Source organism: Dendrobates tinctorius, unplaced genomic scaffold, assembly GCF_039654945.1.
Source record: "Dendrobates tinctorius isolate UK_male_01 unplaced genomic scaffold, ASM3965494v1 ptg000158l, whole genome shotgun sequence".
Lineage (NCBI taxonomy): Eukaryota > Metazoa > Chordata > Amphibia > Anura > Dendrobatidae > Dendrobates > Dendrobates tinctorius.
Window position 1 is genome coordinate 21,141,486 of NW_027361825.1, and position 12,391 is coordinate 21,153,876.

The following is a 12,391-nucleotide window of genomic DNA, read 5'->3' on the forward strand; positions in this document are numbered from 1 at the left end:
TACAGGGAGTGTCAGGAGCAAGCCCCAAGGGATAAGGTACCACAACTGCTGGCACCAGGCGGCCGACTCACAGGAGACACGCGTGATTGTGTCTGCAGGGAGGTGCAGGGTGTACTCGGGAACACAGGGTGTGTACACGGGAGTGCGCTAGATACAGGATAGTGCAAGACGGGTACACGAGAGCACGTATGGCGTGCAGCGACTAGTACGTCCGGGGGTGAGCAAAACAGGACGCGTGCAAGGAGCACGTCAGAGTACTGAGTGGGGCAGCAGGTGTGCCAGGAGGTGTAACAGAGTACAGGGACAGAGTGTGTGCCAGGAGGCACAACTGAGTACAAAGCAGAGAGCGGATTCAGAGCATGTGCCAAGAGGCACAATAGAGTCCAAGACAGAGTGCAGGTTCACAGCGAGTACCGAGAGGCACGGCTGAGTATAGGACAGGGCCTGAATACAGCGCACAGCCAGGCAGGGACACACCAGTCCAAGCCAGGAAGCACAAAAATAATCAAGCACCTCCCATAGGGGGAGGTAGCCTGATATAGCACATGACCACTAAAGCTTCCGGGTCAAGTCCTCCATTACCATAGAGAGGACGGACCTGGAGACTGAACTGACAAGAGCGCGCAAGCGCATACCCAACATGGAGGAGGTGGGAGCCTGGGTACAAGAAGTGCGCGCACGCACCCGACGGGACCCCTGGAGCGACCGCGGCTCCGGAAGAGATGACGTCGGGACCAAAGTCCCGCCTCCAGATGAGTGCGGCGTGAATGTCCCGCCTCCTGGTGAGCGCGGCGTGACACAGCTCAGTAAGTGACAGATTGCTGGAATTGGGGTATACTACCCTACATCATGCTACTCTCAGGCTAGAAAGCAAAAATCTGCTGACAGATTCCCTTTAAATGATAAAATAGTGCTGTATTAAAGCCACCACTAGGTGGAGCACACTGTGTACACCCTTGAATAGATGCCCCACCAGGATGGCGCAACTTAAATGCCACTGAAAGAAATTGGCAAAGGCATTTAAGTGGTTACACAGCTCCAATTGCTGCTGTTAGAGGCAGGTGCCGACTGTATAACACAGCTGGTACCAGCCCTGTATAGAGCGGGCTCCACACACCCAGACCCCCTCTGTATGGAGAGGGCTCCTCACACCAGCACCCCCCCAGATATGGAGTGGGCTCCACACACCCATAACCCCTCTATGCGGAGAGGGCTCCTCACACCAGCACCCCCCTATATGGAGCGGGTTCCACACACCCGCACCCTCCTTATATGGAGCAGGCTCCACACACCCGCAGCCCCCTATATGGAGAAGGCTCATATGGAGTGGTCTTCACACACCCGAATCCTCCCCTATATGGAGCGGGCTCCACACTCCCACACCCTCCCCTATATGCAGCGGGCTCCACACACCCACACTCCCCTATATGGAGTGGGCTCCACACACCCACACCCCCCTATATGGAGCTGGCTCCACACATCCACACCCCCGTATATGGGGCTGGCTCCACACATCCACACCCCCCTATATAGAGTGGGCTCCACACACCCACACCCTCCTATATAGAGTGGGCTCCACACACCCTCCCAATGATGTAGAATGTAGATGTAATGTTATCACTGATGGTCTAACCTTAGGATCGGTGAGGGTCCAACTCCTGACACCACCATCAATCAGCTGATTAATCAGAAGTCTACAAGTGCAGTACATTGTATAGTGACACGCTTGCTCCTATTCACTTGCATAGGAGGGAACTTGCAGTATCTATCACAACCATTACACAGTGTATGGCGCTGTTCCATTTACATTGCACCGCAATCTCCTCGATCAGTTAATCGGTGGGCGGTGTCAGCAGTCTGACTCCAATAGATATGATATTGATGATAGCTCATCATCAATGAAGACCGAGAAAACTCTTTTAAAGCTTTCTGGACTTTAAAATGACATCTCTGTATGGATATAACACATACCCTGACAGTGACTATATACATGTATACCTGTGTGCTCCCTGGGGTATAACTCACCGCAGATCCCGTGGTTATGTGGACGGGAGCCCTGGGATTTGTGTAAGGAGCCTGGAGGGATCCATTATAAACCTGCAATGAGCAAGGGTCTGAATAGGGAATCTTTGCACAGCTGAACAAACAGTGCCAATGCTCATACTCATGCTTGTCTGATGGGGTCTCCGGGGGGTCAACTCTACAAATATTAGCTCATGAAATATTTCTCATGTAAGAAAACGATGAAGACATGGTAGTAAGAAGAGTATAGTTAATGAAACATTCGGGGGTCAGACAACAACTATAGGGGCCCCTGTGCCAGGTCAGGAAGTCTGATGGTACATAATTATTGGTGATGTCACTGAAGAAAACCACTTGTGATGTCATAGTTGGCTTAACAGAGTGAAATGCACATAGGACATCATATTAGTGAGCAGAGTTGTAATGTTATAATACATTTTCGGCCTGAAACCTACCGCGATGTCATAACAGCCTACCTGCCTGAAATGTACAGTGATGTCATAGTAGTCTACCTGCCTGAAACCTACTGTGATGTCATAACAGCCTACCTGCCTGAAATCTACAGTGATGTCATAGTAGTCTACCTGTCTGAAACCTACCGGGATGTCATAGTAGTCTACCTGTCTGAAACCTACCGTGATGTCATAGTAGTGTACCTGCCTGAAACCTACCGTGATGTCATAGTAGTGTACCTGCCTGAAACCTACCGTGATGTCATAGTAGTCTACCTGTCTGAAACCTACCATGATGTCATAGTAGTCTACATGCCTGAAACCTACTGTGATGTCACAGTAGCCTACCTGCCTGAAACCTACTGTGATGTCATAGTAGCCTACTTGCCTGAAACCTACCGTGATGACATAGTAGTCTACGGGTCTGAAACCTACCATAATGTCATAGTTGTCTACCTGCCTGAAACCTACCGTGATGTCATAGTAGTCTAACTGCCTGAAACCTACCGTGATGTCATAGTAGTCTAACTGCCTGAAACCTACCGTGATGTCATAGTAGTCTAACTGCCTGAAACCTACCGTGATGTCATAGTAGTCTAACTGCCTGAAACCTACCGTGATGTCATAGTTGTCTAATTGCCTGAAACCTACCGTGATGTCATAGTAGTCTAACTGCCTGAAACCTACCGTGATGTCATAGTTGTCTAACTGCCTGAAACCTACCGTGATGTCATAGTAGTCTAACTGCCTGAAACCTACCGTGATGTCATAGTAGTCTAACTGCCTGAAACCTACCGTGATGTCATAGTTGTCTAACTGCCTGAAACCTACCGTGATGTCATAGCAGCTTACCTGCCTGAAACCTACCATGTCATAGCAGCTTACCTGCTTGAAACCTACCGTGATGTCCTAGCAGCCTGCCTACCTGAAACCTACCGTGATGTCATAGCAGCATGCCTGCCTGAAACCTACCGTGATGATATAGTAGTTCATGTGTCTGAAATCTACCGTGATATCATAGTAGTCTACGTGTCTGAAACCTACCGTGATGTCATAGTAGTCTACCTGTCTGAAACCTTTGTTGATGTCATAGTAGTCTACCTGCCTGAAACCTACCGTGATGTCATAGTAGTCTAACTGCCTGAAACCTACCGTGATGTGATAGCAGCTTACCTGCCTGAAACCTATCGTGATGTCATAGCAGCTTACCTGCCTGAAATCTATCGTGATGTCATAGCAGCCTGCCTGCCTGAAACCTACCGTGATGTCATAGAAGCCTACTGGATGGAAACACATGTGATGTCACAGTCACTTATTTGACACAGACACTTGTGATGTCACTGCTACCTACCAGAATAGACTTTTTGATATTGTGATATCACAGTGGGCTACCTAGGGGCATATACAAGAAAGAAATGGCCGCCAAGTAAAAACAATATATGAACAGATGACAGGAGGGAGCTGGCGGTGCCTCTCCAGAAAATGCCTCAGTGCTGTACCAAACTCCCTGTATTTGTGATCTATGGATCGGTTGGTGACCTCTTACATGAGATCCAACAGACCGTAGTGACCGCAGGTTGCGCTGACGGTATGCCCGCCTCGGGTAACAGGAATATATCATGCTATAATGTGTAGCCTACTCACCGTGCAGTTGTATACCGGCCACATCCGCTCGTAGGAATGCTCATGTGCCCAGATTTCCAAGTCCACCCCTAGAACATATGTATGGAGATAGTATAAGTACTGATGTATAGATGCCTCCTGATGATGTATGGACTGAGTAACAGATGAGCAGATGACCTATTGCAAAAGTTAATGAGCGCCGTGATCAGCTGATTGTGCTCGCGGATGATCCAGCTGGCTATGCATTTTTCCTGCAGTGGCCACTACAGTAGAAGTGCGTTATTACATGCTGGCTGTGTGTTCAGTGTCTGAAACATGTGTCTATATGTTTGTGTAGACATGTCAATCAGAGAAATCTGCTCACAAAACAATATCAGAAGTCTACGGATTGCATCCGCTCACTGTATTCAGCAATGACATATCTATCACTATACCATATTTATAGAACACTTCCTCCAACGCGTACTGTCCGCCAGGAAGCCCCGTCCTTATCTACAAAATAGATCAAAGGATATGTCAATGAATGAGTGAACGATCCAAATAAGAGACATCTATCTATCTGGAACGTCTAGACGTAGAGAACAATTCAGACACATTCTCCAAAAATATCCCAACATGGCCCAATACAGAGGTTGGCCCAAGAATTGGTGTGTGACGAGCTCTGATATTAGGAAGACATCTCACCATACATGGCCAGGACCTATGGATGTGGTAAAGGGGTGCTGCCCAAGACCCAGTTAGCCTGTGCAGGGCATCACTAACAAACGTTGGATCCAGAAAGATCTTGTATTTCATGGTCACTCATTCATGTGTCTTAAGAAGCTCAATTACTTCAGATAACTGTTGGCCCAATGGAATGATTTGATTAATATTGTTCCAGTCTCAGACACATGTGCAGGCTGTTTGGCTGAGCATGCATGTTCTCTGCAAAGGGAAAAAGGAGCAATTTGTTGCCAGGCTCTTGCCTACCAGCCACTTATCTCCCAGAAGAACTAGAGGATCGGATGTTGAAATTCTACAATAAATGACCCTTCAGGATGAGTGGGGAGGCGCCCCCGTATATGGTCCTTATTAGTGATGAGCGAGTATACTCGTTGGTCGGGTTTTCCCGAGCATGCTCGGGTTATCTCTGAGTATTTTGGCGTGCTCGGAGATTTAGTTTCTATCGACGCAGCTGCATGATTTGTGGCTGCTGGACAGGCTGAATACATGTGAGGAATGCCAGTTTGTTAGGGAATTCCCACATGTATTCAGGCTGTCCAGCAGCCACAAATCATGCAGCTGAGGCGACGAAAACGAAATCACCGAGAACGCCAAAATACTCGAACACCCGAGTATGCATGGGGAAACCCGAGCAACAAGTATATTCGCTCATCACTGATCCTTATACATTATAGAGATAAGTTGTCGAAATCTGCTAATTTCATAAGGGCGGCAAGTGTTTCATCTTGAGACGAATGTGATTTGGCCAATTTCAGCAGGATCGGCCAACTATCTGATATGTATGGGGGTCGTCTGATGTTCGACAGATAAATGATGTCAGAGGAGAGAAGGATCAGCAGGTGGGAATTTCATCATCCGATTTTTTATTTATTTTATTTGATGGGAGATAATCTACTGACAGAGGAGTCTGGTAGTGACTTTCTCCTTTTTCCCCATTGAATAAAGATGAACACACAGCTACAGCTTAGACAAGCACTCAAATGTGCGGGGGTGCCGGGAGAGGTAGTGGTCAGCCGATCGAGAATTGGGTCAACTTTAGGCCATCTTCAGCCACAATCACATCCCTTCTACTCCATCTTTGTCTCTCCTTGGACCCCCATTGCTTTTCCTTCTGTCCCACCAGCTTACCGTACTGTCATGCTGGACGCAGTCATCACTGTTGAAATTGGTGCAGTACATGGGTCGGTGAGCCATCGTGATGACCCATGGCCGCTCAGAACGATGCGCCGAGCTGGTGGCCTTCTGCAGACAAAAAATACATAATAAAAGTTGTGCAAAGTCATGGACCTGTATGAAGTATCTAGTGGGTGGTCTCTGAGTGCTGTAGACCCTACAAGAGACTATGGGGTACCTAGTGAGGACTGGGATAACGTCACACCGATACAAGACTAATGTTCCCAAAATTCTGCATTGCAAGGGACTATTATTCCAAGTTACTTTATCTTTGAATAACCCCTTGCTGACACCTGCTTTATACATATAGTATGTAGCACTGTTGCAACTACTCCCCCATATTATGGCATATATGTACTGAGGAGTGGTCACCGGAGCTGTATGTACCCCAAAATGGTACTAATCATCCAGCCAGCCAGCATGAGGATCAATAGGAGAAAGAAAGTGATCTTGCATCTGACCTGAAGATCTTTCTGCAGCCAACGATACTGCTCAGCCACCAGTTCTTTGCCATACTTGAGATAGAAATACACCTCGGTGGAGAAGGAGATTATGTGAGCAGGTCCTAGGTCCCAGCTGGTAAGACACCACATTAATATTTCATATCCACGTCACCATATTATTGTATAACAGCACAACCACTCCCAGCTCACCTGTACCACAGACCTTCTGTACTTCCCGGCATGGAAAACCGGTTTCGGTAATTGGAGAAGTTACTACAATACAAAAATGGGGAGATGGGGATGAATCAATGGTAAAACTGAAGGTTTGATACCATAAAAGTCCTCATGCCATGTACAGCCATAGAGCTCAATGATAAATTCTGCCTGCCTACTGCCACCACTAGGGGGAGCACACTGCATATGGTTTCTACATTGAACTTAAAAAAGACCATTCAATTGCTGCTTAAAAAATGAATTTAATAATTTTAAAAATTCCTGAGTTCTCATGATTCTGATGCTTTTTTCTGTTTTGTGCTGTGTTGTTCGTTTGCAGAGATGTTCACATTTGTTGGTTCTGGAGCGCAGGATGTGAAATCTCTCCTTGTAGTGTAGTTTCTTCAGAGTCTTCTCTAGAGACGTGTGCTTTGAACCTTCTCTCCCAGAGGCTGCCAATCAAATCTCGGCCGTTGAGCTAGCAGTCTCAGACATTGCCAAATGGCAGCATCACAGAGAAGACTCTGAAGAAACGTCCGGTTGCACTACAAGCAGAGATTTCACATACTGCGCTAAAAAAAAACCAAATGTGAATATCTCTGCATTGGAGCGACGTAACACAAAATGGAAAAAAACGACAAAATTAGGAGAGTACAGGGACTTTACAAAATTCTTTAAAGGTCGTCTGTCTGCCCAAACTGACAATATAAAGTAAGCACATAGCCTTGTAGGGAATATAGCCCTATAAAAATCGCACCCTTAGTGTTCTAATCGCTGCCTCCATTCTGCAGGGTATGAAGTTCAATAAAAAAACTAATTATAGTGATCAGGTTTCAATGTCATGGCAGTCGGAGTCCTGCTGAATACCCCCATGCCTGCCGTGATGCTGTTCCTGTGAAGACTAGCCTGTGGCAGAGCTTCATAGGAGACTTTGGTATTGCAGTAGATAGTAATCAGATGATCACCAGTTCAAGTATCCTAAGGGACAAAAAAAAAATAATTTAGAATATATATAAATATATGTATTTGGTATCGTTACATCTATAAATGTAGCATCTATCAAAATATAAAGTTAAATAACCTGATCGATACAGAGAAGACAAACTCTAAACACCAGAATTGCCATTTTTTTCGGTCGGCGCAACTCCGCAAAAAAAATGCAATACGAAGCAATCAAAATGTGTTACCTATCCCAAAATGGTAACTAGAAAAAAAGAAGACAAGCCCTAACACGGCTCTATCAACCCAAAAAAAAAAAGAAAGAAACATCCTGTCGGGAATGGGTTATTAAACACACAGTATGCAGTAAGCTCTTGAGCTCACCCTAGTGGTGGATGCAGGTAGATTATTATTATTTATTTATAAAGCACCATTGGTTTCATGGTGCTAAACATGAGAAGGGGTTACATACAAATTACAGATATCACTTACAGTAAACAAACTAACAATCACAGACTGATATAGAGGGGAGAGAGGACCTTGCCCTTTCAGGCTTACATGCTACAGGATGGTGGGGAAGGAGACAGTAGGTTGGGGGGTTGCAGCAGCTCCAGTGATGGTGAGGCGGTAGCTCCAGTAGTGGGGAGGAGGCAGCGGGGATCATTGCAGGCTGTAGGCTTTCCTGAAGAGATGGGTTTTCAGGTTCCGTCTGAAGGATCCGAGTGTGGTTGATAGCCGGACGTGTTGGGGCAGGGAACTCGAGAGGATGGGGGCTATTCGGGAGGAGTCTTGGAGGCGGTTGGGTGAGGAGCGAATAAGTGTGGAGGAGAGAAGGAGGTCTTGGGAGGACCGGAGATTACGTGAGGGAAGGTATCGGGAGATTAGTTCAGAGATGTATGGAGGAGAGAGGTTTTAGATGGCCTTGTAGGTCAGTATTAGTAATATGAATTGATACGCTGAGGGAAGCCAGTGAAGAGATTTGCAGAGGGGAGAAGCGGAGGAGTAGCGAGGAGACAGATGAATTAGTCGGGCGGCAGAGTTGAGGATGGACTGGAGAGGTGCAAGGGTGTTAGCAGGGAGGCCACAGAAAAGGATGTTGCAATAGTCGAGGCGGGAGATGATGAGGACATGCACAAGCATTTTAGTAGATTGAGGGTTGAGAAAGGGACGGATTCTGGAAACATTTTTGAACTGGAGGCGACAGGAGGTGGAGAGAGCTTGAATGTGCGGTATGAAGGACAGGGCAGAGTCAAGGGTCACTCCGAGGCAGTGGACCTCAGGTATGGGGGAAAGCGTGATGTTGTCAATTGTTATAGAAAGGTCGGGTAAGGAAGATCTGTGAGATGGCGGAAAGATGATTAGTTTAGATTTGTCTACATTGAGTTTGAGGAAGCGAGAGGAGAAGAATGAGGATATGGCTGATAGACACACTGGGATTCTGGAGAGCAGAGAGGTGATGTCTTGGCTAGAGAGGTAAATCTGAGTATCATCGGCATAAAGGTGGTACAGGAATCCGTGGGACTTTATGAGTTGCCCCAGGCCAAGTGTATAGATTGAGAAGAGTAGGGGTCCTAGAACGGAGCCTTGGGAGACTCCAACAGAGAGAGGGTGGGATGAGGAGGTAGTGTGAGAGTGGGAGACGCTGAATGTGCGGTTGGAAAGGTATGAGAAGATCCAGGATAGGGCGAGGTCTTGATACCTTTTTTCATGTAACTTTTCATCTATGCAGGGGATTTGGAGCTCTGTATTATAAAAATGGAAAAATATTAATGAGCACAGAATGTTGGACCCGAGGGGGATCCAATGAAGGAATCAGTATTATTGCTGGCCTAGCCTAGGGCATGAGGGGATCCTTGCCATGAATTTTCTTTGGGATCCAAGAGCTGGAAATTAATAACTGACTTATCCTGGGAATGATAAGTCACAACTCACTATTTCTCTTCGTGGTTTCCAGGACATGTCATGTAGGGAACGTAAGCTGCCACTGGCTCAATCTGTCGCATAAACTCATCACCGACTTGAGCGTCGTCCTAGAAGAGAGGTGAGAATGTGATCATGCTAGAACAGGCATCAGCCCGATTTCCTGGCTGCAATACCGCACACCGCTTATTGACAAAATGGGGCGCTGTTGCTCGAAGAAAGCAGCTATGTTTTAGCGTGTTAGCAGGATATAAAGATAATTTACCTCGTCCATATCATAGGCAAGATCACCTGTAAGAAACAGAAACAGAAAGGACTTTACTTTGTGCAAGAGACCTGCACCCTAAACTCTCCCATTTTTGCCCCTTCCTGGCTTGATTGACATCATCCTTGGATGCTCCATAAGTATTTGGCGCACGTGCAGGGGAGAGCGGTGTATGGGCCTCTGCTTCATCTCCATGTTGCACATGCCCTGGATGCCACCATAGCTGGCTTGTGATGACGAATACCTGACAAGGGGACATCAATTAAGACAAATTCCCACCAGGAAGTAGGAACCACCTCTAAGATTCTTCAGAATTCGTGATGAGCAAACGTGCTCGGATAAGGTGTTATTTGATCATGCACGGGTGCTAACCGAGTGTCTTCAGCATGCTCGAAAAATATGTTCAAGTCCCTGCGGCTACATGTCTTGTAGCTGTTCGACAGCCGCAACACATGCAGTGACAGCCTATTTGTTATTCAATCCCTGCGAACGTTGTGGCTGTCAAACATCCATGAGACCTTCAGCCGCGGGGACTCGAACATATTTTTCAAGCATGCCGAAGATAGTCAGTTAACTCACGAGCATGCTCAGATAACACCTTATCCAAACACGTTCGCTCATCACTATTCAGAATATTAAGCAACAGATGCAGTGCCCATCTGGAATTAGTCACATGTGTAGTGAAGTGCGGCTTACTGGCTCAGCTACATACTGAATGCTGGAAGCCACCATAACTGACTTATCATGATGAATCCTGGATAAGGGGACACTATCCAAGCCAGGCAACGGGGCTGTGTGTGAGAGAGGATCCACCTCCTTGACTCTTCGGGGTAATCAGCAAGAGATGCAGTGCCCCTATGGCTGCTCCATGAGCATCTGGTGTATGGGCAGTGAAGTGAACTGGCATAAACTTATATTTGCCACGCTGCACATACATTCAATGGTACAGGAGCTACAGAGATGTCAATCAAGCCAGGAAGGAACTGGACAGTGTGATTGCATGGCAGACAGAACCTCCTCTGTGACTTCAGGGTAACCAGCAATAGGCGCAATGTTCCTCAATAGTCATCCAATGCAAGTGCAGTGAAGTGATCAGTACTGGCTTCTTATCTGCACTGCGCATGCACTGGATGCCACCATAGCTGGCCAGAGGGACAAGAGGGACATCAATGAAGGCAGACAGGCTCCTGGCCAAGTGTTCAGGGAACAGGAACGACCTCCGTGACTTTTTAGGGTAATGAGCAATAGGAGCAATGTCCCTCTTGCTGCAAAAACAGCAAAGTAAACTGTACTGGCCTCCACGCCATCTCGACACTGCGCATGCCACTGGAGGAGGCTTGTGGTGATGTATCTGGGTCGCCCTTCCAGGGCTGTGGGGTACTCGGTACCGGGCCGGTGTCAGTGGGATGTGTCACAGCAGCGGTGACCCGGACCGTGGCCCTGGGCGCCCAAGCAATGGGGGAATGTAGTTAATGGAATAGTTCGTGACGCCACCTGTGGTGTTCGGCAAGGGAGGTGTTAAGCCGACGCTGCCGCTGCAAACAGATCCTCCCGGACAGATGGTGTGGTGCAGCAATGATGGTATAGCCCTCCACAGGCAGGGCTGTTGTCCCAGGGCAGTGTAGAAGTGGTTGGCACGGGGATGTAGCAGTGCCGGAAAGGTAGGAAGCATACAAGACACAGCGGGGTGCAATTTCTGTACCTTTACTTGATAACTGCAGTCCAGGGTCCTGATTACAGATGGTAACGGAGCAGGCTAGTCTGGAAGCAATTCAGGGATTCTCTCTCAGCAGACGGGCTGTGCAGTCTCCTTCCTAGCGCTTGTGTGAATGAAGTACTCCAGTACTAAGTTACTCTGAACTTCCTCCTGTCAGATGTTCCCAGGAACCTTACTTGCACGGCAGACAGCTGTAGCCTATCTCGGGGGCTCCTTTCTCCTGAGTCCTGGCTCTCTATCCCAGCTGCTGTTGTGCCCTCAAGTCTTAGATGGGAGTAGGGCATTTACAGCCTCCTACTCCTCTGGTATCTGTTGTAGGACCGTTAGTATACGTACAACCGTGGAGACCAGGCTCCAGTTCATGCGCTCTCAAGCTGAGGGAGCTCTCCTTTCCTAGCTCAACCTCCAGCTTCTCTCTCTCCACGTCTGCACACATCACCCTCCGCAGACTAACTGACCACTCCTTCCTCTTGGCCCTCAGAGAGCACTCCTCCCCTTAATTCCGGTTCAGAGCTCCCCCTGCTGGCCTGGAGTGGAACTGTGTTGCATGTATGGATTGACTGCGAGAGAGACCCATCATTGTCTCCAAGCCTGGCATTACCCTCCCCTGGAGGAAGGCAAAGCTACTGTGGCGGCCATTCTCCTGGGGGCGCCACATATCAGAGCAAAGGGGAAGTCATCAAGCCACGTAGGGTCTGGTCACAGTGTTTGGAAGACAGGAACCACCTCCATGACTCTTCAGGGTAACTAACAATAGTCATAATATCCCTTTTGCTGCACGCGCAGTGAAGTGAGCTGTTCTTCTCTCGAATTATTCTTCGCACTGCGCATGCACTGGATGCCACCCCATAACTGGCTTGTGATGATACATAAGAGCCAAAGGGAAGAAGCATTCGGAAAA

The 12,391-nt window shown here is 47.7% G+C and overlaps 1 protein-coding gene across 5 annotated transcripts in view; it reads right to left on the reverse strand.

Annotated features, from left to right (window-relative positions):
* The window catches only part of ACP7 (acid phosphatase 7, tartrate resistant (putative)), a 78,389-nt gene that overhangs the window by 3,018 nt on the left and 62,980 nt on the right, over positions 1-12,391 (reverse strand). For 4 of the 5 annotated variants that reach the window (XM_073549043.1, XM_073549044.1, XM_073549042.1 and 1 more), the window contains exons 5-12: positions 9,774-9,799; positions 9,521-9,618; positions 6,647-6,709; positions 6,455-6,569; positions 5,949-6,062; positions 4,532-4,589; positions 4,119-4,186; positions 2,026-2,097 (exon numbers count right to left, since the gene is read on the reverse strand). In XM_073549043.1, coding sequence (XP_073405144.1) covers positions 2,026-2,097; positions 4,119-4,186; positions 4,532-4,589; positions 5,949-6,062; positions 6,455-6,569; positions 6,647-6,709; positions 9,521-9,618; positions 9,774-9,799 — 614 coding nt within the window. The remainder of the gene's footprint in view (positions 1-2,025; positions 2,098-4,118; positions 4,187-4,531; positions 4,590-5,948; positions 6,063-6,454; positions 6,570-6,646; positions 6,710-9,520; positions 9,619-9,773; positions 9,800-12,391) is intronic. The other variant, XM_073549045.1, reaches the window with a different exon arrangement.